Raw genomic sequence first — 27,089 nt, forward strand, 5'->3', positions numbered from 1 at the left:
TGGGTGTGCGGCCCTGTCGCCGCTGCTCCGACCCCTTCCCGGGGGGGGGCGGGGGGTTTCCTTCCTCCTTCCCCCTTTCCTCCTTCCTCTCGCCAGCTCCTGGGCAGGCTCCAGCTCACCTGCTGCGCTGACGCAGGGTCTGGGCTCTGCTGAGTGACTCATTTTCCGCACAGCTTCATCATTAGACTTGGTTAGGTTTGTTGGGGCATATTCCTTCTGTGGGCGTGCTCTCCCTGCTCCTGTCTTCCATTGCGCTTTGCTCCCCGTCCCCGATCCACCTCTGCTCCCTCCTGCCCCCCAGGGTATACCTCTACTGTAACCTGCCTTTCTGCTTTGCGTGGCTGTGGCTCTCAGGTGGTCTCTTCCATCCCTCCATCCGGCTCTGCAAGCCCTGTTCATCCTCCATGTCTGCCTCTTTTCAGAGGTGTCCCAGAGGAGAGACAGTCTGTCTCCTGTCTGCCTGGGGGGAGGGGGAAAGAGACAGTCATGAAACAGAGATGGAAATATGGCAATGTCCTCTAGGTATTGAGCATAAATAGATATATTGCAGGCCCTCTGATTTTCAGCTCTAATAAATGTGAGAAGGAAGTCAGGAGACAAATGCAATTCCTCGTACCTGATGATGAAAATTCGAGGGAGTGAAGAACCACCATGGTAAGGATTTAAATCTCTTTGCAGGCAGTGACTGTCTGTGGGCTCCAGGACAACTAGTATCTACTTATAGAGCTGGTAAGGCTATGAGAGGAAACATTTCTCCTTTTTATCTGTGTTCCTCCCCTCTGAATTTTTTGGGGGATGTTTGAATTTAAGCAGCTACTTTTCTTTTAAACAGGTAGATTTCAGCAACCATACCTATTTTTTTAAAGGGATGTTATAGCTTTCTACTTCATGATGCCATAGTCTTACTCTGTATGGCTTGCTGTGATGTTTTGGGGGGAAGTCGTGGGAATAAAGTAGTAAAAGTGCCTTGAGGAAATGGAGGATCCTTTAGTGCTAATAGATGAGAGAGAGAAACAAAGTCTTGCTGGATTTAAGAACAGTAGGTGTAAAGTAGTAGCAAGAGATGGGATCTTAAAATCACTCAAGAAAGAACTACTAGCCTAGCCGAAGGAGTGAGGTACTGCTGTGGTTTTGCAGAGGTGTTGATTGGAACACAGCTGCTTGCTGGATAATCAGAATTCTAGGGGAGCTTTTCAGCTGCTACAGTGTCCAGAGGGGTGTGTTGGAAAGAAAGCTTCTGGCAGTAGAAGGAAGATTTATTTCATTATTTATTTCTGGATGCGTACGCTATGTGCAACTTCCCCTATGCTGAAAAGAAGGCCGGATTCCTATGCTGGGGAGTTCACAAAGTAAAAATGGAGGGAGGGAAGGGTGTGAGAAGAGGCATGATACATAACTAAAGACAACTAGTCCTCACCCTGACCTCTTGTTAATATAAAGCTGTGTTAATTATGTATTTAAAAGAATAAAATGCTAGGTGCCAGCTTTCTCCACTGCTGTTTAAGATAATGTTTTGAGAATGTGTCTTGGTAGTCTCAGAGATGTCATTCATACTGACCTTCTCCCCAAAGGAGGGCAAAGGGAATATATGAGGGGCAGGAGACAAAAGGAGCCTGTTGCTGGAGGAAGCTATCTCTGGTAAGGGCATGACAGAGTTAACGGCTAATGAGGAGAGGGAAATAATGCACACATGCTGAGAACTAAACTGCCTCTCCCATTTTGAGGTCTCTGCTAATGTCATTTAGGTTTCTTGTCACTGCTATGTTTTTTACCTGTTGCTTGCTTTGCTGCAAGATAGTGTCTTTTGCACATAACAGTGTTCTAAAGGACAGCGTGATCGTGAAGCTAGACAGTAATCAAAATATTTAGCTTTTTAAATCAGTGTCTCTTATCTGAGGTGGCTTGGTAATAGCAGAGATTGTTAGCTAAGTGATCTGTGTGAAATGAGCTGCTAGTGTCGGTCGCCTTCTTAATGAATTGGTTTGTGTGTTGCAAAACTGCTTACCGCATTTGGTGTTTTTGAGGCTGTTGTAACAAAGAAATCCGGGAGTCTGGCCCTCAAGTGATGTTGCAGTTGAGGTTGTAACTGTTTTGGAAGTGACTGGGATGGTGTTTGTCCTCCTGGCTGTTAATCGGAGACTTCCCACTAAAACATGGGAAGGATAGAAAACTTAAAATCCTAAAGAGTATTGCATCTTCTCTTCAGTGGCAAAGGTATGGCACCCAATATTTTGATGTGTGTGGTCCTACAGCTCTTCTAGCTAAATCACTGGTGATCCTGATCCTGCTCAACTTGATAGGGTACAGAGATTTTGTACCCTGCCTGGAAGCATGTAGAACTGGCAACTGTCAAATAAGGGAAGGAAGACAAGTAGTCCCATTGCATGTAGTGAGTTCTGTGTCCCAAATGCCCAAGAGATGGAGAGGTGTTGGTATTTCAGGTTTGTTTCCTAGCAATACAAGGACTTGTTTTGCTTGTTTTGTTACTCCTTTCTGTGCCACCTTTCATCAGAGCAGCCAGAATTTTAGACTCACATAGCTTATACAGAGCAGGTATCTGGGAACACTGGGGAAAAATGTTAGTTTTTTGTCTCACTTGTGAGACAGCTGTACTGCTGTACTGCTGTTGACTCCAGATAGGGAGAAGGAGGATTTTGTCCTGCCACAGTTGTTTTGTCTCTGAGAAAGTTTTAGCTTTTTCTAAACATGAGTGCAACAAATGATGTTGGAAACAGAGCAATCAGGCTGTTTCTGACTATAAATAAATAAATAAATAAACCCTTAGGGGAGGTGAAAATACAGTTGTCCTATGAGGTAGGAGAACAGAAGACGTGGTATTGGCGTTGTATGACCAAAAGCAGTGTTGTCACTGCCCAGTCAGTGCAGTATTTCTTGTCTGGGTAGTACCTGATGATTAAGAGACAAGGGAAAATGACCATAACTCAGCAGCCCTGTTGTGGGGAAGAAGAATTCTTCCTGATCTCTAGAAAAGTCTTTTTCTTTTTTTTAGTCTTGTTCTGTTACAAATGTTAATGATCATTATATATTTTGCTTTTCTCTCAAGCATGCTCTTGGAGTTACCTGCGCATATAAGTTTCTGCGGGAGCTAGATTTGAGTAGTCTAACATGACATGTATTAGAAAAGAGCTTTGCAAACAGTCTTGAAAGGGTGCTTTGGGTGTTGTTAGCCTCTTCAGAAAGCTGAGTTCTGGACAGACAGAACCCTGAAGGGGAAAGATCTTGAGTGCCATGGGATATACCTCCCTTAAAAAGCCATTTTCTTGAGCCAAATGAAGTGAGATATGCTTAGAGTCCTGCTAGGGGAATCTGACATTGTCATTTGCTCATATTAGTCATGTGTGAATAGCAGAGCTACAGGAGAGTGACCTGAATCTAGCCTTTCTTGTGCATCACCAAGAGAATGACAAACCCCATCAGCTAAAGCTCTGCAGACCCACCAGAGGCCGTGTTAAGGAAGAAGCTCTCCTCAGGCTGTTGATCTTTTATCACTGGTAACAGTAGGATGAGACCAGCTTGAGACTCAAACTTTTTCTTGGGATTACTTGCAGAGATTGCTCTGGATGTGATGAAGAGAGTCTCTGATGACACCACTTGTCACTTCTCAGGATACAAGTGTATTATAAAATATGTAATAATACCGGTCTTTAAGTAACTGTCAATAATAGCTTTCAATCCTTCTTTGATTTGTAGAAGCCTGAAAGAAAGTATTCCTGTTAGAGATGCAAACTTCTGTAAAGCAATGTAACTGACAGCTGCTGTAAGCCCATTACCTTCCACAGACATCTTAGAAGTAGTTTGCAGACTCGCAGGTGTTCATGGACCAGTGGGTGAAAAACATTTCTGGAAAATTTTGGGGAAAGTGAGTTTCTGTAGAGTTCTGCACAAGTGTTTAGGTCCTATATCTATGATTTATTGGCTGAAAGTGTCCTTTTATCATATAGAAATTGACTCTAACAGAAGAGGTGTTTGGGGACACCTTAGACACTAATCAGACACCTTTGGATTATATTTGTGTAGGTGTGTTTAATGCGAGATCACCTTTACAGCCTTTACTCTAGACCTTGAAGGCATAAGCAATTGCAGACCTGCATTTTGGCACATGCCTGGGTTTTCCTCTCTGTGTTTCAAGTGAGGGGAATTTTGCTATGCTGTGAGAGAGAGGAGAGTGGATACCTTGCTAGTTTGTATCCTAGCCTTTTTTCCATCCTTACCCAATGCAGAGTTGTATTTTTTGCTTTTGGGTTTTTTTTTTTTAACTATTGTTCCTGTGCTTGGTCTATTGTAACCCTTGTGTGTGAGATGGAGGGGAGCACTCTATATTCCCATCACAAATCCTCTCACCACCAAAATAATGGGAACACCAGGAAAGGGGAAGCATCTCCTGCTCTGATCACAGGAGTCTTGGCAAACAAGAGGTTCTTCTTCAAAGCAGTGCAGTTCAGCTTAGCAGGAATTAATTGTATATTGTGTGAGGACAGACAATATCTGCTTCCACAGTCAAAAGTATGGCAGCTTGTATTAGCAACCCAGAGAATCAGCAGAACTCTAACTCAGAAGTTTTATTTTTTTTGAGACACATGGCAGAAGCCTCTGCTATCTCCAGATTTAGAAGTAAGTTCTTCAGGCAGACCCTAAAGCCTTTTCAAATTGTGTCCTGCATAAAGGGTCAGCTATCTGCTTTGGAGCCAGATGAAGGAATAAAAGGCAGTTCTCTTCTGAAAAGAAAGTGTGTTGGTATTGTGGGTTTCCATATTTATGATTCTGTAGGAAGTTTGTATTCTGCATAAGTAGGCGTTGCATAGGGGTTTTTTAGAGCCAAGCATGACACGTTGAACTGTGATCAGGAAGTCAAGCTGGGTTCTGTCTGCCTACTGCATAAGCACTAGGAAATGGGATTCTGCTTTTTCACATCCTTATTTTCAAAAGGAGCTGAAAGGTAAATGTCACTTCACCATTGGAAATTATTTGTTCTATCCCTTTTCCACAAACTGGAAATGAATTCAATGCTTTCCGTTCCTGTCAGCTCTCCCTCTCATTACAGCAGACAGACTTGCTGGATACTGATCAGTACGGGGAGCAGATCTGCTACATGGAAATACCTTTTAGGTACATTTCTGCCCACAATTACATTTCCAGTGTGGCCAGGAGTCTACAAGATGCATTACAGTAGGACACACAGAGTTCCAGTTTACTTTTTGTTGGCTCTGTTTCACATCACCCTACTAGTGATACAGCCCTGGTGCAGGTGGGAGGAGGGATTTCTGCCCTGTCACCTGCCTGCCTTCCTGCAGCCAGTATGTGATTGCAGCTGGTGGCTGGGCAGCACTGGAGCCCTGAGTGATTTTCTCTGCAATCGGGGACATAACACTGTCAGCAGCTTGCTGTCCTGAGCTTGCATGCCCACGTGGCTCTGCAAGGGGGTCGTGGCTGTAACCTTTGCTGCTTTCCAGGTCCCTTTCTAGGCCTGCTGTAAACTTTTATTCTCTGACTCAATTCATATGAGAAATGAGGCTGAGGACATTTAAAGTCCCTCAACTTCTTGTCCCAAGTCATGCAGCCACCTGTGACAGAAAGCAAGCATTAGTGCTGCCTCAGCACCTCTGTCTTGCCTTTGTAATGTATCGAGCAGCAGCCAGTGTGAGGCTGGTACTTTGTAAACCTTAAACAGATCGTTCCTGGAAAGATTTCAGTTTACTGATACCATATTGGCTGTTCAACCAGGAGTTGGTATGTACTGTTGTCTATATGGGATTCTGCATCAGTTGTTAAAAAGCCCAGGGTGTCAGGGTGCAAGAGAGAGAAATTATCTGCGTCTTGTCTATGCCTTGATCACACGTATGGCTGTGCTTTGTTCAGCTGCTTACTTATTTGTGGAACCAGAGTTTTCTTCTGACTGTATGAATGCAAAGCAAATATTGACATGTGGAACTAATGGCATTTGCAGTTCCAGGATATGCCTTTACCTAATCTGAAGGAGAAAGCCTTGGGGGAAGGGAAGGCAAAGGGGGATTACTGGATTCCTGCTGAGAGCTCCACTTGTGCATTTCAAAGAGCAAATCAGGATTTTAACTCGGAAAACAAGGCTTTCCGAGGGCAAGAGGACAGAAATGAGCTACCACATTCAGTGCTGCTTTTTTTGGTCTGATTTCTGAAAGAAGGAGAGTGAGTCTAGATGTTAAACTGAATGCAATTGACCTGCAAGTTTAAAAGCTGGACTGAAAGAGGTTTCTAGAACTACACCTAAGTGTGTGGTTTCCTGATGAGTATTGCGGCTTTGCAATCACACTTTCCTTTCTTCTAAAACGTTTTTCTCCTGTCCTATTGCTTTATGAAGGGAGAGTATAGAGAGAAGTGGAAAACAACTGACAGTCCTGAGGAGACAGTGGGATTTACTGCAGGCTGAATGCTGCTTCATGTTTGAATTAAGCTTAATAGAAAGTAGTGTTTTTCCCTGTGCTAACTTACTGTCCGAAGAAGTGATTGTCTACACTGTTTCTATGACAGTGGATGAGAATAATTCTGGAAAGAATTGTTGTGTGTGTTCTGGTCCCTCTGATGATTTCCACTGATCGGTCCCTGCATAGTTACTAGTTGTAATGTTTTCAGCATGCAAAAACATCACTTTGTAAACTGTTCGTCTTCCGTACAGTCCGTCTGCTACAGGTATGCTGCTTTTTTGATGTTTGTTTTTTTGTTTTTTTTTTTTGGGTGCTGGTGATGTTGTCAGGAAACCCTCATCCCAGCTCCCGTGATGCTTTACTGGAGGCAAAGAAGGAGAGGGGAGGAAGCAGGGTAATGAAGAGTTACAGGGCTGCCACAGCAGCCTCAGCGCCATGTCTTGGAGACACATGGCTCCTCGGGCAGTTTCCAGTATGCTGCCTCTTTGCGCTGCAGCGGGAGGCTGCTCTGCTAGCTTGCCTGGGGTGATTCACCCTCCCCACCCTGCCCTTCTGTGCACCCTTGGTGCCAGCAGCTGAGCCTCTGTCTGCCTCTCTGGCCAGGGCCCAGGTGGGTGCTTTCAGGAAGGTTTCCATGGAAACCAGAGGCAGGAAAAACCTGCCCGCCAAGTTCAGCGCTCTAATATCCAACCCTGGTCAGGGAAGGGAGCGCAGGCAGGGCAGTGCTCTCTGGCGAGGTGGAAGCCAGAGGCTGGCATGTGATGATGTGGACAAGAGAAGGTGCTCCCCTCTGCTGCACCTGTGCTTGGCTAAGGTGGGACTTTCAGCCTCAGTTCTCTCCTCCTCTCCTTCCTGAGCACCTGGGTTAGTGCACTAGGTATGGGGGGTTTCTCTTCTACAGCTGTGTCCAGCACACTGGCCTAGCTCCTCCATAACAGGTTGGTTCTGCTGTGATTGTACATAAGATGAAGGTTAATAATGAGGTAGAGGGATTCCTACTCACATGCTCGAGGCACTGAGCACAGATTCAGAGCACAAGTAATGTGAAGCACAGCAGAAGTACGATCTGTTTAAAACACCTTCCTAAAGGAAGACACTGTAAAAAAACCAGCGGTGGAAGCACATTCTGCCTTGCCTTTCCAACTGTGGGCTATATTCTGACCCCTGGTCTACAAATTTTCCACCAGATAACAGCTATGTTCCTTAAAAAAGTCAATGGAAACAGGGAGGACTGGGCTGAGAGAAGTAAGGGGAGGAGGATGTATTCCAGGCCCAAGAATAGAGCAGCTGTGGTAGCAGAACGGACACTTGCTCTTAGCGGTGTGAAAATACATTCAGAATTATTTTGAAAGGGGAATAAGCACTGTCAGCAGACTTACCTGTTTGGTGTGCATGCTCTGTGCACTTACATGTAAAGTGAGTGTGCAAGTGCTCATTTCATAGTTCTTGTTGATGTCTTTAGCTGTTGGGGGAAGACTTGGTGCTGAGCAAGCAAGTGGGACTAGAGCAATAGGCCAGAATTCAGGGCAGGATAGAAGGGCATTTACAGAACTTGTGGGCAGAAACTGGCCACTGTATGGACAAGATAACTTCTCCTCAAAAACAAAAGTTGTGTTGGGGGGGAGGGTTGCTCTAAGAAACTTCAGGGGTATCTGAAGATTGGAGTGTCTGTTGGTCCATACCAGCCTTTCTCATTTAGACAGCTACTTAGATTTGGGAAGAAGAAGCCTTGTTATTTGTGTTCTCAGACACAGATGCTTTTTATGCTTTTGGAGTGTTTCATAGCTACTTACCTTGGAGTGCTGTAGCAAGCCACTCCTAGGATGCCAGTGTTTGCTAGAAAGTTCACTGAGGTGTGAAGGCAGGGAGTGGTAATGTAACCTTGTACTACTAAGCACTGGAAACAGCTCTGAAAAGGCCTGCTGGATGAATCGCTCAGGTTCCTGGTCTCAGTGGTTTGCAGTCTTAGGTAGCTTTACTGAAAAGGGAAAACTGGAAAATCAATCCAAGGCATACAAATGTTAGTTTCTCTCAGGTTCTTTCCCAAGCAGGTATGAGTATCCACTTGGTGGAGGTGGCTCTTGCTATCTCCCAGACACAGAATTATAGTGTTGCTCTTAGAGTCCAAAATATGCATCTCTGATGAGGGAAGGGGAAGAGATCTTTACATTTATTAAAGCCTGAAAAACAAAGAATTGTTATGACTCTTTATTCGATGCAAAATGTTTATTGAACTGCTCCATTGCTGCCCTGGAAACTCCCTATGAAAATCTGCCTCGAAGTGATGGTAGGAAGGTAAGGAGGGGAGCTGTGTGGCCTGTTTCATCACCTCAGCTCAATTATTCAGTTTAGTTCAGAGGAGTTCAGCTCCTAGCTTGTTGCCAAGGTGCTCTACAATATGTTCTCCACTGTCTGGTCCAGTTCATTGCATAAAATCCTCGTCAGAAGCTTCCCCAGTTCCCTCTGGGAGCATACTCCACAGCCTACTACACCTTGTTTCTGCATTTTGTGATGCTACTCCTAAAATGTGTTCTAGGCTATTGCATCTAATGACTTCCTCTTAAATCCTTTTCACTGTTACAGTCCCATCTCCTTGGGCAGCAAATTCAGAGAATCATGCTGTATGGTTATTTTTTAGTGCTCATATTTAAATGAGGGACTTTCAATATGTGATAGAAAAGGTGATGAAAGTTGACTTGATTTTTGACATTCTTTCAATCAGAGATTCTGTTACTGTTGCAAGGTATTTGGTAAATATCATTGTGGTCTTTCTAGCTGATGGTTAGATGCGAAACCTAGAGGGAATTCCAGTCTCTGGAATTTAATTTTCCCCTGGGGAACTTAAATTCTAAGGGATGTAATTTTTCTGTGGGGAATTTGTGTGTGAGGGGGTTATCTCCCACTCTGTTCTCAGGTACTAATTTAATTTTCTCATCATCAGTTCTTATTTTTTTCCTTTCATAACAGGGTAGTGACCCCTCACCTCTGAGAGCAGTGCATCTGGATACCTGCTGACAGCTTCCGCCACTCAGCCTTCAGTAGTGCAATGTCAGGTAAGCAGACAAAAATGGACACAATATCATCTTGGTTGCATGCTCTTTCTTCAGCTGCAGCTTATTAAAAGAAAGTTACTGTTTCAAAGAGCTGCTATTTGCGTTAATGTACTGCTCTGGTCAAATGTGGGGAGAGGAGACTGTCCTGTTTGTGATCCAGCCCTCTTTGTACTCAGGGTGAATTCAGTTCCTTCTTTTAGTCTGCCTCCCACATTTTCCATAAGATTTGCTTGGTTCTGTTTACCTCCCAAGGTGCACCCCAAAGTAGGTCACTTTGCTACAATCAGAGAGAAGGTTTCTTGCTATAAACTGGTAGCTTTAGAGTAGGAAGAAGGCTGAAGAATAACAGGAGTGCAACAGTGAGCAACAGAGACATAGGCTTTCCTGATATTGGGTCTCCTCCAGGATATCTCTCATGCCGTGGCCAGCTCTCCCACCCCATATATTTGTCCAGGCATTCCTTCCTGAGTAAGCTGGTTACTCCAGGGCATACAGCAGCAAGGGAGACCTCAGAGCCAAGCAAACCCTTTTGCTGGTGATGTATGCAGCAGGTGACCTGGGGCGTGCTTATCTTATTTCAAAAGTTTCTGCTTTTATTTCAAGGGAAGCTGTTCAGTGGGACGCTACCTGAGACTTGGAGGGTGCTTACCCTGGATGCAAAAGACAAGATGATAGGCATACTTTCCTTGCTACAGCTCTGCAAGTGGTCTGGCAAGCCTGCAGGGATGATAGCAGTATCCTAGCCCCTCTGTTCTCCTGGAGCTGGCAGCCACTGCAGCAAAGGGAGCAGACAAGCCCTCGCTGAGGGCTCTGATCTCTGTTTGGCATCTGGGTGACAAAGTTTCAGGGAACTGTGGAGTGCTGCTGGTGTTGGGGTCAGTGACTCCGTAGGAGGCATACGCTCCTCCATAATAAATATTCCATAATGGTTCCCTGGCTTGGCACGTTAGAAAGCAGCTTTTCCAAGAAGAGGAAAGATCACACAATGCCATGGAATTATTTTGTTTCCCTGAAAGTCCCTTTCTTCTAGGGAACTCAGTTTGGCCTTTCTGCACCTTTGCTCAGTAATAAGGGACAAAATCTGAAATTATTTGCTTCCTTGATGCAGTGGGAGCTGTCTAAATGTCTAGAGTAGCAGTAATGAGAAACTGCTCAGTGACTGCTTTTCTTGCTGGAACTGTCTGCATTGAGTGTGCATGTGCCAAGGGAGTCCTCATGGCTTTTCACTGTTATATGTCTATCTCTTTGTGTTTAGGGCACCACACTCCCTCTGCTGGGGGTCCCTTCTCAGCGCTCACCCCCAGCATTTGGCCGCAGGAGATCCTCGCAAAGTATACACAGGTACAATGTGGGGTAGGGAGGGTGCATTCTCTGGCTCTGCACATAAATAAAGGGATACTGGTGATTTGTTGGTCTCTGAAAGCTCCAGGCAAAAGAGGAGGATATGCACTCCTCCTCTCCCTATGATTGGATTATGGACGCTTGTTTGCTACTTAAACTTCATATATTTTGTGGCTGCCTTGTGGGTCTTGCAAGAGGATCTTGCAGAGTACAAAGAAACTTGTCTGAGTTATTGCTTTGCTGTTTTGCAACTGTTGCTCCACTGTAAAAGTGTTGACACCCTAGGGGAGTCTCTGTCACCATCAAGCTACTCTGGATGACTTGTGTGTGGCAGGAAATGCTAGCCTCAAGACTTGTCCCCAGGTGGACAGAGCAGGAAGGAAGGAAGCAGCTGTGGAATTTTGTAATCTTACCCACAGTGTTTGCTGAGGACAGCTGAGCCCAATGAAGCAGGTTGAAGCTTGTTTTGGAGCTTTCTAGAAGCATGTTTCTTGGGTACTGCTTGTGTGCAACTCTTGGAGACCCTACAGAAAGGGTGGGTGCAGGGCTTGCAGGAATGGGAGGTATCTGTAGGTTTTCACTCCTGAAATAAACCTCCTGATTGTAATGTGCCCTAGTGCTAGCCACAAGTACAGATGAGGAAAGGTGAGATTTGGGCCATGGAGTTTAATTCCTTTGGCCTGGAATTTGGGCTTGCTATGTAGGTGCAAATCCCAGTTTAGCCTGTTGTCTCCAAAGAAGATCTGAAAGCAACAGGCAAGAAATGGGGCAATGCAGGGAGCTGAATTTACAGTGTGTATGCACTGAGTAACAGAGAGCTAGCCGTGTGTTAGAGAGACAGACAGTAGAGACCATGTTAGCTGGTGTGTTAGGGCTGTGTGCCCCTCTAGGTAGGGACTGTCTGAAGTCCTGGTCTGATGCCACCCTCAACCACGTGTACTAAGCCCTTCTGGAAAAGAAACTGCTGGGAAAATATGTGGATGGGAAAGCAGGGCTTTACGTCTTCCGCAGAGAAGTCAGAATGGGAGTAGTGTGCAATACCTCTCCAACTGGGAAGTGTTGTGGGGAGGCATAGAAAATAAAGGTCTGGAGAGGAGGGAGTCCCCTTGCTCAGAGGGCACAGTGCTGGCAATGGTGGGATTGAATGGGGCAGTGTCCACATGTCTCCGTTCAGTTGTTGAGTTGTTCAGTGCTAGTCTGGTGAAGGTGTGTTCTCCTTCCTCACATCCCCCAGAAAGAAGAATCCATCGAGCAGCAAGAGTTCCACTATGATGAATTTGGCTTCCGAGTTGATAAGGAAGGTAAAGTCAGTCCCATCCCTCTCCCTTCAAATGTAACCCAGTTCCAGCCCTTCCCATGCTCCTGAGTATGGAAAGGTGATTTTGCAACCCTTCTCTGCTAGGTCTTCTCTATTCCCTCATCCATGTTCTTTCCTTGTATTATCATTGTTATCAAGGGCTGTGCATTAGAAGTGTTGGTCCTACAGGCGTCTGGAGCCTAGAATATGTAAGATTCATTTCCATTCTCTGTGCCTGTGCCATGGGTAAGAGAGAGAGGAAAGTATCTCCATTAGCAGCTGTGTGCTGGGGAAAGACAGCCTTCCTAGTTCACAGTGGGGTCCCTGTTGTGGTCAGTAGCACCATAAGCAATGATAGCAGACAGTGACATGTCCTGTCTGTTGAAAAACTTGCATCCACTCATCTTGGCTGCATGTTTTTTCAGTGTGTTTTCTACTCATCCCAGCAGCTTGGGAAAGGATATTTGAGTACCAATATCACACTTTTTCTGCAAGATATATAGGTGGGAGACCAGACAGATAAAGGTCTGGAGAGCTATTGCAACTCGGCCTTGAAATAAAAGAGCTAGCTGCTTTTGCAAAAGAGGAAGAAGAGAAAGGAGTGAGGGGCAGTAGGAAGTCCTTTCTGTGCTCTGAGAGGGGATTGCATTGTATGAGCCCTGGAAAAGTCAGAAGTTGTGTGCATGTGTGCCCTGAGGCACCCTGAGTCATAGAGGAGCCTTCTTGAAGCAGTGACCTAGAGATGAGGACAGGACAGAGAGCAATTTTCCTCAGCCAGAACATTTGATAGACTTGAGCATTATAAAGTCAGCAGAAAGCATTTGGATTGTATTGTTAGGATCTGTTTGTTATACGATGAAGAGGAGAGTGCTTTACGTCAAATCCATGCCTTGTGGTACAATAAAATATATATTTTAGAAAGTCAGCATCAGGTTAAGGCTATCTCTCTTTGTAAATTTACAAGTGTCCCTATTAAAGTTTTTTTTGGTTATTAAATATCCCCGATGTTAACATTTTGTGCCTCATTACTTGCATGAGCGTATAGCTTCTGCTTTCCACCTCTAAGACTTGCTATGCTTTTGTCAGCATGATTTGCAGATCCTTACAAAACCCAGCAGGATGGCTGCTGCCAGAGTGTTGTTTAATTCCAGCCACCTTCTGCTCTGAATCAGCAGACTAGGCCTGCTGACCACATTGAGATTTCAAGGCCCCAGTACCCTTTGCTTATGACCATAACATTTGCTGCATAGAGAAGGCAGTTTGAAACCAAGCTTTGCCTTCCTGTGCTCTGGCTGGAAGATGTGGATGTTCTTATATGCATTCTTTAGATGGCCACCCCCCGCATGCTTTCCTCTGCCTGTTTCCTCTCTCTTTTCTCCATTTCATTCCCTTCCTTTTGCTGATGCAGATGGTGCTGAGCCAAACTCCAGAAAGCTTCTGGGGATCCCACTGACGGAAGAGCCACAGCAGAGGCTCAAGTGGCAAGCTCACCTGGAGTTCACGCACAACCATGACGTGGGTGACCTCACCTGGGACAAAATTGAGGTCACCCTACCACATTCAGACAAGCTGCGCTCGCTGGTGTTAGCTGGCATCCCACACAGCATGAGGCCACAGGTAAGAGTGCTACCTGCTCTGGGCAGACCCTCCTGCCCAGGGTAAGAGATGGTGGAGTGAGAAACCATTTTGAGAAGGTGTCACGTTATGGCTTTCTGCGGCTGTCTTAATGACTCTTCCTATCTCTGTTGACCCTGTCCCATCCCAGCTATGGATGCGTCTGTCTGGGGCCTTGCAGAAGAAGAGAAATTCAGAGATGTCATATCGGGATATTGTGAAAAACAGCTCTAATGATGAAACCATTGCTGCCAAACAGGTGGGAGACACTGCCTACTGCTGGCTGGACGTAGGAGTGTGGGGAGAAGGGCAAGGTTTGCTGCATGAGGAGGAAGGGATGTCTGCCTAATGCCCGCAGTAGGAGCAGTTGAGAGGACAGGTGTGGCTGAATCCTACTGTGTCTTATCCAACTGGGCATAATTCTACTTTGTTTTGTTGGAATGGGAATTGTGGAGCTCCCCTCCATCCTAGGAGGGCAGGGAAGGGTTTTGCTGAATGCTACCTGCAAACTAGAAAACTGTACTGTGGTCACATGCATTCTCTTCTCAGTGGTGAAGCCAGGGACTAAGTTTACGCAAATGTTTCTTGGAAGCCACTAGGTCAATGTCCATGCTGGCCTTCTCCCAGGTGTCAGCGAAGGCTGTTAAGCTGTCTCCAGGTGCTTGGACAGGGCCATCGCCTTTGGTGCTTAAGGACTTAGGAACGGTGTGGGGAAGCAGAGTATGTGGCTAAGGCAGGGGGCCACAGGGAGGTGCAGGGAGCAGAAGGCAACTGTTCAGATGCTGCTAGTTGACCCTTGTGGCTGTCTGACAGATTGAGAAGGACTTGCTCCGCACGATGCCCAGCAACGCCTGCTTCTCCAACATGAACAGTATCGGGGTGCCACGTCTACGCAGGATACTCCGGGGACTTGCCTGGCTCTATCCAGAGATAGGATATTGCCAAGGCACTGGCATGGTAACCTGCTCTCATAGCGTTGTTGCATTAAGGATTGTTCTGTCTGTGATAGCTACATTGAGGCAAGTGATTTGAGGCCAGGCTGCCAGACACTATGTGAACCAAACTACTTGAAGGAAAATCTCTTCCAAATGGAGCTTCTCTCCTAGGGAAGGAAAGGGGGAGTAACACACATGTGCAAAGATGTGGAATGCTTCAGTCTGTCTGGCAGGGAGGGACAGGCATTATGCTGAGGAGAAATTCCTTCGGTGGGAGGCTACAGGAGAGCTGTTGTGGAGGGAGAAGGGTGTTGGCAGCCTAGACTGGAGTGGTCTGGAGGGACAGGGAAGAGTTCTGCTCCTTTTAGAACAGACTTGCTGTGCGATAATTCTTCCTTCAAAATCCCAGGTAGCAGCCTCTCTGCTGCTCTTCTTGGAGGAAGAAGATGCCTTCTGGATGATGTGTGCTATCATTGAGGAACTAGTTCCCGCCTCCTACTTCAGTACTACCCTGATGGGGGTGCAGACAGATCAACGTGTCCTGCGACAGCTCATTGTGCAGTACTTGCCCCGCCTGGACAAGCTGCTCCAGGAGCACGACATCGGTAAAAGTCTGCTTTAGAGACCACAGCTTTTCTGGCCAGGGTGGTTTGCAGGCAAAGATTAATGTTCCTGTTACACAGAGGGAGAACAGCAGGGCCAGGAGCAGACCTCCTGGCCCTGGAGGCCAGTGCAGTGCACAGTCATCTTTAATCTGGGAGGTCAGCACTTAGGAGGGTCCATCTTCACTGGTTGGCTGACTTTTCCTGTTGTGTTTCCTTTCTGTGTCTCCATTCACAGAGCTGTCCCTGATCACCTTGCACTGGTTCCTCACCTCTTTCGCTAGTGTTGTCCACATCAAGCTGCTGCTGCGTATTTGGGACCTGTTCTTCTACCAGGGCTCTCTGGTGCTGTTCCAGCTCACATTAGGCATGCTCAGTATGAAGGTAATTCCTGCCTCCTTAGTGCTCTGGTGTTTAACACTGAGCGCTATGGGTGAGAAAATTTTGCATCCACTTCCTGTGTGTGGTTTGGGAGTGCGCCAGGGAAGAAGACCTGCCTCATGATTAAACCCCCTCAGCTGCCCCCTCTATTCACTCTGGATCCCAACCTGAGGGCCCATCCTACCTGAACCAAGAGAGCTCTTGATTTTGCGTCATCTCGGAGCAGAAATACAAAACCAGGGTTGTGGCCATCTGGGGAGACAGACTTTGTCACCGTTGAATGCTCCAGGAGACTAGCTTCATTGTCTGGACTTTTTTTGATTTGGCTAGTATATATTTGACCAGCCTGGTCTTTTTTCCCTTGTTATGTGAGGAATGATTCTGTGGTTCAGCTTGGCATGTGGAGGGCAAGGGTGGGCCTGCTGGGAGCCAGGGGAAGGTGCAACACTGCGTGGCACGGTAGGTGCTGTATAATGTGTGAGACTGGGCAGCTTTCATTCCCTGTCCCCAGAAAGATCCCTGCTGTGTCCAGTGATGGCGGTGTGTGCAGATTAGCTTCTGTTTTGTCTTTCTTTGGTGATTTGGCTTCATTTCAGTGGTGGATGCTGTGATGTGAAAACATGCCAGATGGTATTTTCGGAGCAGATCTCAGTGCAGTAGAGCAGTGAAAGATGCTGCTTCTCTCCCAAGGGTAGCTTGGACTTTTCCTAACAGTTCTTTATGGAATTGAATACTTGCCCCTGGGTTGTTTCTGGCCCAGGCTGTATGGTGAGCATAAAATTGCATCTAGCAGCCCAAGAGCATAGCTGTCAGGCTCACTGTTCTGTGCGGCATTGTGACTGCATCCCTACAGGAGGATGAGCTAATCCAGTCTGAGAACTCTGCCTCAATCTTCAACACGCTCTCAGACATCCCAAGTCAGATTGAAGATGCCGATGTGCTGCTGCGGGAGGCCATGCGCGTGGCTGGCTCTCTAACAGATGTGGCCGTGGAGACCCAGCGCCGCAAACACTTGGCCTACCTCATTGCCGACCAAGGGCAGCTGCTCAACTCCAGCACCACTGTCAACAGTTTATCCAAGGTAAGTGCACAGTCCAACCTGCCTCACAAGGCAATGGTAGAAACAGAGCAGCTGTGTTCCCTCCCAAATGATGTTTGTGAGCAAGAGGTCCTCCTATCTGAGATGGCTTTGGCTCAAGGATAAATGTGTCATCCCTTGGAGAAAAGGTATTCAGAAGTGAGGGGGAAGGTCTGTACTACAAGAAATGCTGCCAAATGTCTCCTGGCTGCTGAAGCCCCAGGTGAAAGGGATATTGACATTAACTGTTGTCATCATTAGTGAAAATTATGATGGAAAGTGATGCATTTCATTAATGGGAACTAAAAGAAACAATGTATGCTTTTGGCAGAATTTGCTTGGAACTGCTCTGCTCTGTGTGCGCAAGTTAGGAATAGGAATTAATCCATTAGTAAGAAATTGATACACTAAAATAACTCTTCTTGGAAGGCCTATTCAGAAAGCAACAGCAGCCTTTGAGAAGCTCAGTGAAAAATGCAGTTATGTTTAATCTCAGACTACAGTCTACAGTTACAGATGTAACATAAGATTCATTAGTAGCTACTGTTCATCAAGCCTGTTTGGAAGATACGTTCTTGGTGTTTGTCTGCGTGCTAATCACAAGACATTCCTGCTGTTCTAAAACATAATAGGCATCCATTTATCAATTTAAATATAATTACATATGTAGCTGCTTTTGGCAACAGGTGAAAGTAAAATTTATTCACTTGAGTCATGGTTGATTCTTGAATTTCAATTATGCTCTCATCATAATTGAGCTATAAATAACCTGTTGCACATAAACTAGATCAATCAGTAGAGCTGATTCATTGCATTAGAAGTAGAACAACTCTTGTCTAAAATTGCAAAGTCACTTGTCTGCCCCTTGCAGTGGTAGCTGCCAGGACCCCTTGCCCAGAGCTAGCCCACATGGAAGATGCTCTATTTTATTTCTTAAATCTGTCCTCACATGTGCACTTCGTTCTTCTCTTCCCCATCCCTCAGGTTGTGCGGCGCAGGACTCAGCGCAGGAAATCTGGCATCACTTCTCTGCTTTTTGGTGAGGACAAACCTGTGACTTTCACATGCTGTTGACAGAGGTAGTGGCCTGGGAGGGAGGAGGGTAAGGAAAGCAGAGAAAGAGTGGGACAGAGGAAAAGATGAGAAGGGAGCCACAGCTGAAGGATGAGAGGGAAGAAGTGCAGTTTTCCTTGGTCTGAGCTCAGAAAGTAGAATTGAGGTGAGTTGGTGAGCACTTAAAGGCTGACTAGGAGCAGACTGTGGCTCAGCCCAGCTGTAATGCCCTCCGTGCACTGACCGCCAGGTCAAACTCATTTTCTGGCAGGCTGTGTCCAGTCTGTTGTATGTTGTGCTCTGCTGATCTTACTCCTCTCAGTTCAGGAGCATCATCTCCGGAGATTTGAGGCAGGGCAGGATGGTCCAATGTGTCGCCTGTCAAAGCTTATAAATATAAGCATTGCCTGTGCTCCCCCTTACCTACTCTATGAGCTCAGTGTTGTGAACGCTTTTGCATCTTAATTCTCTTTGCTTATGAGCTAAGTCAACTTATGTCCAGAAAGCATGCATCCAGGATAGGTTTTGCATGGGTTTAAAAATAACTTGCTTCTGTAGCTCTGTAATAATAGCCCTTTCTATTGTAAGCCTTGCTGTCATCACCTTCCTTGCGAGTGGTTAGTTTTCTTGAAATTGCCACATCTCACCACAGAAATTGTTTTTCCGGGGGAGGAGAATGTGCTGAATTTATAGGGTTCAAATAATGTTCCTGTTGTGGTTGAAATGGCCTGAATACATCTGGTCTCTCAGAAAAGAGGATTTTTGATGTTCTCCAGGAAGCTGATACATTTGCAAAAGCTTGCTACAAGCTCATACAGCATTGCATATAGAAATGACAGTAGAATACTGATGAAGTTGTAAAGTTAAGCATGCAGAAATGAAGAAATCCAGGAAAGTTGTTTGTGCAACCTAAACTCAGACCTCTTGTACCTAATGTTATCATACAGTCAGTACAGACTGAACGTGCAGGAAACTTAGCTGCAAAAGGCATCTTGCTTGTGTCTCTGATGGAGGTTCCTCTTGGCCAAGTTTGAGTAGCTTTTCTGAGAGTGTTAGTGAGCTATGCTTTGGCATGAAGGCAAATTTTAACTTGAAGCTTCAAAAAATAGCAATGGTAGAACCATATCACTGAGATGTTAATAATGCTTTTTCAAGTTTTTTTTTTTTTTCCCCAGTGACTGGCATGTTTTTACCCTAATGTTATTCTTGATAATTAAAAAGTTGATTAAAATAAAAAAAGTTGTCATCCTGCAGCAGACGACCAGAATGGGAAACTTCAGCCTAAATGAGGGAAGGGAAAGCTTGGTGAGATAAATCCACCATTATATTGGAAAGAGTCAAGCAATCTTAACTGTAAGATCTGCCACCTTTGACGGTTATTTTGTGGAGTTGGTACATAGCCCTCATCTGGGTGAGAAGGAGAATTTACCTAGGATCTAATTCTTCTTCCTTAGAGTGAATGGAGACTTGTATAGTGACTTGGGCGGGAGTGGTAGAATCACAGGAGCACTGTTTGGAAGGGACCTCTGGAGGTCTCTAGCCCAATCTCTCCTCCTCAAAGCTAGACTCTTGCTAGCACTAGATCAGGTCAGCCATGATTTTCTCTAGCTGAGATTCAAGGAGACAGATCAGATTGCTAATGAAGGAATAGAGAGAAGAAACAATAAAAGGTAGTTTGGGGGAGAAAAGATGTACATATTTTCCTTTTTCTGTTGAATGGCCATTGCAACAAGGAAATGTAGGAGAGCTGGCCCTTCTCAGCATGACTGTGCAGCCCGTTGGTCTTTGTAGGTTCAAAACTGAGCCTCCCCACATATGGCTGATCCTGCAATGGTTTCCTGTTTTGGAAACGTGCATGCAGATATGTGGGGTGCGGTGAGATGAATCTGGTGGAATCCCTGGTTGCTTTCCTCTGTAACCTGTGTCTTTTCAGGTGGGAGAGTGCAGAACAGCATCTCTCTTGCTTGTGTCTGGGTGGGATTCAGCTGGATACAGAGGGAGGAGTGCAGTATTTTGGCCAGAAGGGACCAAATTGATGAAAGAAAGAGTCCATGTGCATAAATGAGAGCAGCCCACTGAGCTAGTGTGGCTGCGGTCAAGTAATTTATTCTTTAGTCACATTCTGTTTTTAACACATGAGGTGTCTGAGAACCCCCAACACATGCATGATCAGCTATCAGTTTATAATCTTTGTATCTCTGAATCTGTCATGAGGCTTCTTACATGCTCTATTTCCTACCCCTGGCCATTGAGAAGGTGGTTTTGTTAATTTTCATTGCTTGTACTGGAAGTAAGCATACCTTGCCCTTTTTCTATTGCAGGAGCAAAGTTGGGTTTCCTCTTAAACCTTGGATGACTAAGTCTCATTCATTTATCATTTAATTTAGCAAATAGAAAAAAATTAAAAACATTATTTTAGTCTATTTTTGTGCTTCCAGTTATGTTCTTAAAGTTTTGGTCCTTTTCACTTGTAATTAAAAGTTGTTGTTTCAGTTGTAATTAAAAGATACTGGATGTCACTTTTCATTAAGCAAGATGCTACTCCTCATCCATACATAGCTGTTGCAGTGGCTGTATAGCTCATGCCATACTTTGTTCATATTGATTTCTGCAATGTTGTTAGAAGATAAGCGGTGTACTAATTTGCTAACTGATGTTTTTCTTAGGACATGCTTCAAAGCTGCATTTGTATAAAAACTGGAGTTCAGTGAAAAATGTGGTGTTTTAAGAGTTGACTTTGTCAATCAAGCTACTACCTCTTAAATATATTGTAGATAGAGCAAAAATAAATATATGAAAGTACATCTTGAATTCAAAACAAATCGATTTTTTTAGAAAAGAAGCAAATGGTTCATTGTGTCCAAACATAATTGACCCAGTGATTAAGGCATTCAGATACATTTAACTGCCTAAAGAATCAATCCCACTAGGTGTCATTCTGCGTAGATTAAGAGATGGGCTGTCAAAACTCCTATGGAAATTTATGAAAGCACCTTCCAACTTTCACCACTTTTACTTTGTACTTACAACAGTTTTTATGCACCCAATACCTTTGAATATTGGCTTTTAGAGAGGTTGAGGTCTTAAGAGAGCTGGGCTCTTCTCCCTCATGGCTCTAACTGCTAGACTGATGCAGGAAAGTGGGCTATCTTGGTTTTCACTTTTTTTTTTTTTCCAGGACCCTCAGCCTGTGAGCTATGCAAAAATCAAAAGTAATTCAAACAAAAGCTGTTTCAGTTTCATCAGTTCAAGAGAAGTTTTGAAAGTTTCCTGCTTTTGAGTTGCACCACTCACTCTGTCTCTGCATACTGCATAGACACTTCTCTAATGCAGCTCACAATGCCTTGGTATACTGACTTGCCCAAAAAGATAAAAGATGACATACTCCAGTTCTGTATGTGGTTTGAAATAACTTCCTTAAAGTTTGAGGCAGTCTTGTTGATATATCTTATTTACATTATTAAATAGGTGGCAGTAAATAACTGCCTTAACGTAGGCAGTCTTAATGTCAAGCTTGTTTGATTTCCATAAAAACAGTCATTTCTAATGTCAACAGCAAATAAATACCTTGCACTTATTTTCCTCTCCTCTCCTCTGGCTATGTGGGCTTCCCCAGGGGATGATGACCTGGAGGCACTGAAAGCTAAGAACATCAAGCAGACAGAGCTGGTGGCCGACCTGCGTGAGGCCATTCTCCAGGTGGCACGACACTTCCAGTGTGTGGATCCCAAGAACTGCAGCATTGTGAGTGGGGACAGCTGGATCCATATTGCTGGATGCTCCAGGCATGACTGTTGGGTATCTGCTGCAGGCCAGGGCTGCTCTAATGCTCCTGGAGCTTCTAGGCTGAAGGAAGAACATGCTAGGGGTAATGGGTGGAGGGTGAGGGATGCTCAACCCATGTCTGGTGGAGGAGGACTGTGCTGGGAGGTTGTCTGCCTGCTAGGAGAGGGAGAACAGGTTGAGACAAGGGCATGTCAGCTTTCATAGAGCAGCTCTGAGTCACCTGTTGTTTTCCATTCCTCTTTGCTCTTCATCCGTGTGTGTGCCAGGATCTGACTCCAGATTACAGCATGGAAAGCCACCAGCAGGACCATGAGAACTATGTGGCCTGTTCACGCAACCGCCGGCGTCGAGCAAAGGCACTTCTGGATTTCGAGCGCCATGACGATGACGAGCTGGGCTTCCGCAAGAACGACATCATCACAGTGCGTCAGCCTGTGAAAGAGGGGCCAGGGCAGGACCCTGCAGGCCTGACTTTTTGGGACACTACGCTGCCTTCTCTGCAGGGAAGCAAGGGAGGAGGTTTGGCTCAGAGCCGAGTTAGGAGTCCAGGGGGAGCAGCTGGTGTTTCTGGAGGCTGCATGGGGACAAGACAGTATGTTCCCATGAGTGCTATCTCATGGGTCATCCTCGATGCAGCCACGCAGTCTGTTTTCTGGCTGCCATACAGCTGAGCAAAAGACTGATTTGATCCAACCTAGGTCCAGATTTAACGCTGCGCACGGGGCTGTGGTAAGACTGAAAAGGCATCCATTTGCCTTTTAGCTGTCATCATCCCCTTTGGAATTGCAGAAAATGGGGAATGGCATTGTGTTTGCAGCAGTCTTTTGCCTTTGAAGGCTCTCAGCCGTGTAGGAAGAGGGCGTTGGCATAACAGTTGAGGAAAAAGTAGCTCCTCACTGTACATGCACAGCCAGGCAGCAAAGTGCTCCTGGCACTGTACCCACTCTGCTGTGTAGAATGTGACAATGTGGGAGGTAGAACTAGGCCCTGCCTCCAATCCTCACTGTTCAGAAGTCACTGTCTGACCCTCTCTTCAACCAATGTTTTCCATTCTCTGTTTTTCAGATTGTCTCCCAGAAGGATGAGCACTGTTGGGTGGGGGAGCTGAATGGACTGAGAGGTGAGAACACGAAGGCTCGGACTTGGAGGAGCGGGGCAGGCCCTTCATCCACAGCAACTACTCTAGCACATGTGTTTTATTCATGTCAGCAAAGACTCTGCCAGTCACCCCAGGCATCTGCCAGTGATGAGGGAAATGTTATAGCAGGGCAGGAGAGCACTGGTGCAGCCCCCTGGTTATTTCTTGCAAACACCAAGCCTAGGCTGTGTTCTCCTGGCGCCAGGTGGCTGGATGGGTGCTGTCTCTGCTGCTTGTGGGCAGTGTCATGTAAATGGCTTCCTCTTGCAGCTGCCTTAATTCCTGTAATTTTTTAAGGCTGCTCGCTCCCCTTCTTTAGGGTTGGGCCCTATGAACCCTGTTTCATTCTTGCCCTCCCTGCCACTGGCCTCTGATCTTGTCTGTGTAGGAGTTTATCAGTGTCCATGTCGGGCTCATGTCTTTGTTCACCCTTTGTAGGTTGGTTTCCTGCAAAGTTTGTGGAGATCTTGGATGAGCGGAGCAAAGAGGTAAATTAAAAAAAAAAAAAAAAAGAAAAAAAAAAAGTGAATGCTATGGTTGAAAAACTATAGTTGAAAAGAGCCATGCATTTCTCTCCTTGAGTCTGTTTGCTCTCTCTGGCTCTTTAGTGCTTGGTGGTGCGGTCAGGCAGCTTACGTTCCTGAGCCTGTTTGCTCAACTTCCTGATGCTGGCCATGCACAGAATAGGGGCCGCAAAGGACTCGGGGGAGCTGAGTGCCCTGTCAGGGCTTGCAAGGCCCTCAGAGACCATCTTTGGGAAAGCTGTGAATGAGTTAGGGAGGTACCCAGCAGGATCCAGTGGGCAGTGTTTCTGCCTGCCCCTGGTCCCTGTGCTCATTCACTCTCTCCTTTGGGGCTGTCCCTGTGGGTCCTGCTCATACTTTGTGGTCACCATAGTGGGATTCCCTGAGTAGTGGTGCCTGGGGGACACTCTCTCAGTTCCTTTCACCATCTGCAGTGGTAAGAGAGAGCTAGCTTGCATCCAGCACTTGCCTGGAAATGTTCAGACCTGGCTCTTGCTCCAGTCTTATAGTAGTTGTGGTTTTAGTGCTAAAAGTGAGAGAAGGAAGAGTCCAGCAAACATTTCTGTACATGATACCTCGTTATGGTCCCAAGGCTGGGGTCATGGATAAGGAGACAAAGGTCATCAGCTGTTGGTCTAGGCAGTTTGGAGGGGAAGTGGAGAAGGCCCTGTACTCCCTCTCCTCCCCACCATTCAGAGACTGAGGGAAGACTCAAAGGCTGACCAAGACCTCAAGTGAAGCCCCTAGAGAGATGTTGCTACTGATATTTATCAGTTGCTTTTGTCACTGCCTTCTCGGGGCTGGTTCCTTAGATGCAGGCTGCATACCTCTGGGTGCATAAACACACACCCTGTACTGCTGAACAGTTGTCCTCCCAACTGTGGAAATATGGAGGCTCCCAGTCATCCTAATTTTTGCATGTTACTGTTCAGTCCTTCATGCTAACAGCATGCTGGTGTGATATCTCAGAGTGGTAATCCAGCCAACCTGGGAATTCCCATCTATTCCCATTTGTCTTGACCTTTAGCAGCCGATGGAGTCCCAGAGAGCTGAGAGATCTGGTGTGTATCCCTGTCCTTGCCTTAGCTCAGTCAGCATCACACCAAACCATAGCAGTGCCTACATGCTGAGTGCTGCCAGGATGGTGATGGTGTCACCTGTGTGGTCTCCAGTGCAGCACCCAGGCACAGAGGTCCTGGTGTCCCAGCGAATCCCAGGGACTAAGTGCTGAACATGGTGCCTCATGCAAGAGCCAGTGAGAGCATGAGGAGGTAAGGGAGGGGCTTGATGTGCACCTGAGAGTGGGAAGAGGTGTGTGTGGAAAAGGTTTAGGTGTGTCTTAACACCTCCATGCCCTGCTCCCTCACCAACACACTGAGAGCTGGCTCTTCATGTTCCTCAGTACTCCATCGCTGGAGATGACTCAGTCACAGAAGGGGTGACGGACTTGGTGCGAGGGACACTCTGTCCAGCCTTGAAGTCCATATTTGAACATGGATTGAAGAAGCCGTCTCTGCTGGGGGGGCCCTGCCATCCCTGGCTGTTCATTGAAGAGGTGAGATGTCTCAGTTCCCTTCGTGGGGCAGTGTTGCCAGAGGGCCTGGGTGAGGAGGCTGTGGGGCACTGTGTACTGACTGTCCCTCTGCCCCACTAGGCTGCAAGCCGGGAAGTGGAACGAGACTTTGATTCAGTGTATTCTCGCCTCGTGCTCTGCAAGACTTACAGGTAAAGCCACTTTGTTCACACAAAGCACTTAAGTCTATGCCCTATGCCCTGCTCTTGTGTTCTTGTCAAACTGCTGCTGCCTTCCACCTTGGAAGGGTCATGGCCTGCCTCCACTTCTCATGGGTCTGGTGTCAGTAGACTGCTGTGCCTGTGCTGACTTGGGGCTGGCAGTGGCTCTTGCCCCCTTCCCTGGGCTCCTGTGTTTGCAACTGGGACTGTATCTTGCTCTCTCACAGCTGCAGGATCACAGACAGGCTCAGTGGTAGCAAGGAAGCTGTTGCTGCTGTTGGGATGTGGAGGGGGGAAGGTCTACTTGTGCCTGGGGTGGCTCTGGAGCTAGCTAGCTCTCTGCTGTGATCTTTGCAGGCTCGATGAAGATGGCAAAGTCCTCACTCCAGAGGAGCTGCTTTACCGGGTGAGTGCTGCCCCCAACCCAGCACAGTCCAGCTCTCAGCCTGGGCAAGTTTTCCATGCAGGCTGCTGGAGGGTCACTTGCCCCTCCGGAGAGGTGCTCATGAGCCTCCCAAACCTTCCCACCAGGGAGGAATAAAGATGCCAGGTGCTCAAGGGAAGGCAGAAAGTTGAGCTATCAGGGAGTCTCAGCCCCTTTAGTCCTAGCAGGTGACACCAGGTGAGAGTGGGGGACAGGCAGGGAGCTCTGGGGGGGGACAGCGTTCGGCTGTGTTGCTGAAATACCTGCTCAGCACAGCCTGAGGCTAAGCTGTGTGAGAAGGCAATAACCACATCTTCCCACCCCTCAGGCAGTTCAGGCTGTGAACATGACACATGACGCTGCACACGCACAGATGGATGTGAAGCTTCGTTCCCTCATTTGCGTCGGACTCAAGTGAGTCATCCAGTCCTCAGTGTCACGGGTGCAAGGAGCTTGGGAGGTGGCAGAGCAGGCTCAAGGGCAGCAGTTGTTTCAGTCTCTACCCTAGGCCGTGGGGGTTTTCTTCCCCTCTCACAGCAGCGACCGAGTGGGACCTGCTCCTTTCTTGCTGGGTGTGCTGGCCTGGCTTCTGGCTGGAAGAAGTAGCTCTCATTGCTTAGAGTGGCCTGCACAGGCTTCCTACGGTATCCTGTTTCCATGGGGGACAAGGCTTGGGCTGGAAATAGCCTGACCTAAAGCAATGGGCCCCCTTTCCCTGGTTTTAGCCCTGAAACATGCCTTTGCCCCATCACTGCAGTGAGCAGGTGCTGCATTTGTGGCTGGAGGTGCTGTGCTCGAGCCTGCAGACCGTGGAGAAGTGGTTCCATCCCTGGTCCTTCCTGCGCAGTCCTGGCTGGGTGCAGATCAAGTGTGAGCTGAGGTGAGTTCATCCTTGTGGGCCTCACCGGAGCCTGGGGTGGCTTTTCTTCTCCTGTGAGGGGGTGGGCCTTGCTGCAACTGTTTTTGGACCAGCTCCAGTCAGCAGCGGTGCTTGCTGCCCAGACTTCCCTGCTGCAGAGATTTCTCCCATGTGCTGAGGCAGCAGCAACCGTCTAGACAGTTTAATGGGATGCGCTGTGTCTGCCTGATCAAGAGCAGAGCCTGGCTCCCAGCAAGCTGTGGTGACAAGCAGGCAGTGTCTGCCTGCCAGCAACCTGCTGCTGTGCCCTGAGCCTGCTCTGATGGAAAGACTCTGCCTCTTCCATCCTCCCTGCCCTTGAGGACCTCTGCTTCCATGGCTGGCTAGCATGAGCCCTGCAGGGACTGGGCAGGGAGCTGACAGCACTGCCTGGGAAGGAGTTAGTCACTGGCCAGAGTGTGCGGCTGGTTCAGATGGGGAGAGGTGTCGGGGCTGAAATCTGCTTCTTGTGCCCAAACTTGCACAGAACATGTTGCTGGAAGCCAAGGGCCACATCCCCACCACTTGCCTCTGGCCCTCACGCATTCAGCAAGGCCAGTGCTAGTCCCACGGGGCCACAGAACAAGTCTCTCTCACCACTCCCACCCTGCTGCTGCCACCATCCTGCTGGAACTGGCTTTTGGCTGCAGCACCCAGTTGTTTCCAGCCCCAAAGGCCAGTAGCAGGGAGGGGGCCTGTGTACTTGTATCTGGGGGGGGGTGCCCCATTCTCCTCATGCTGCTGCTGAATGGGAGGAAGGGGTTGCCGTCTACTTCTGAGCTGCGGTGTCCTGGTGACAGCAGCTGCTTTCT

General features: G+C 47.0%; 1 protein-coding gene across 4 annotated transcripts in view; it reads left to right on the forward strand.

Annotated features, from left to right (window-relative positions):
* Positions 1-27,089, forward strand: part of SGSM3 (small G protein signaling modulator 3) — a 30,861-nt gene that overhangs the window by 405 nt on the left and 3,367 nt on the right. Inside the window, exons 2-21 of one of the 4 annotated variants that reach the window (XM_067310307.1) lie at positions 679-729; positions 9,387-9,472; positions 10,728-10,813; positions 12,048-12,114; positions 13,519-13,727; positions 13,876-13,983; positions 14,538-14,681; positions 15,069-15,264; positions 15,500-15,645; positions 16,496-16,723; positions 17,705-17,759; positions 21,390-21,517; positions 21,826-21,981; positions 22,625-22,679; positions 23,136-23,185; positions 24,624-24,776; positions 24,876-24,946; positions 25,313-25,361; positions 25,708-25,793; positions 26,137-26,259. In XM_067310307.1, the coding sequence (XP_067166408.1) occupies positions 9,466-9,472; positions 10,728-10,813; positions 12,048-12,114; positions 13,519-13,727; positions 13,876-13,983; positions 14,538-14,681; positions 15,069-15,264; positions 15,500-15,645; positions 16,496-16,723; positions 17,705-17,759; positions 21,390-21,517; positions 21,826-21,981; positions 22,625-22,679; positions 23,136-23,185; positions 24,624-24,776; positions 24,876-24,946; positions 25,313-25,361; positions 25,708-25,793; positions 26,137-26,259 (2,117 nt within the window). In that variant the 5' untranslated portion in view covers positions 679-729; positions 9,387-9,465. Of the gene's footprint in view, positions 1-602; positions 655-678; positions 730-9,386; positions 9,473-10,727; positions 10,814-12,047; positions 12,115-13,518; positions 13,728-13,875; positions 13,984-14,537; positions 14,682-15,068; positions 15,265-15,499; positions 15,646-16,495; positions 16,724-17,704; positions 17,760-21,389; positions 21,518-21,825; positions 21,982-22,624; positions 22,680-23,135; positions 23,186-24,623; positions 24,777-24,875; positions 24,947-25,312; positions 25,362-25,707; positions 25,794-26,136; positions 26,260-27,089 lie in introns of those variants that run through there. The other 3 variants (XM_067310315.1, XM_067310330.1, XM_067310322.1) reach the window with 3 other exon arrangements.

This window comes from Apteryx mantelli, chromosome 1 (genome assembly GCF_036417845.1).
Source record: "Apteryx mantelli isolate bAptMan1 chromosome 1, bAptMan1.hap1, whole genome shotgun sequence".
Lineage (NCBI taxonomy): Eukaryota > Metazoa > Chordata > Aves > Apterygiformes > Apterygidae > Apteryx > Apteryx mantelli.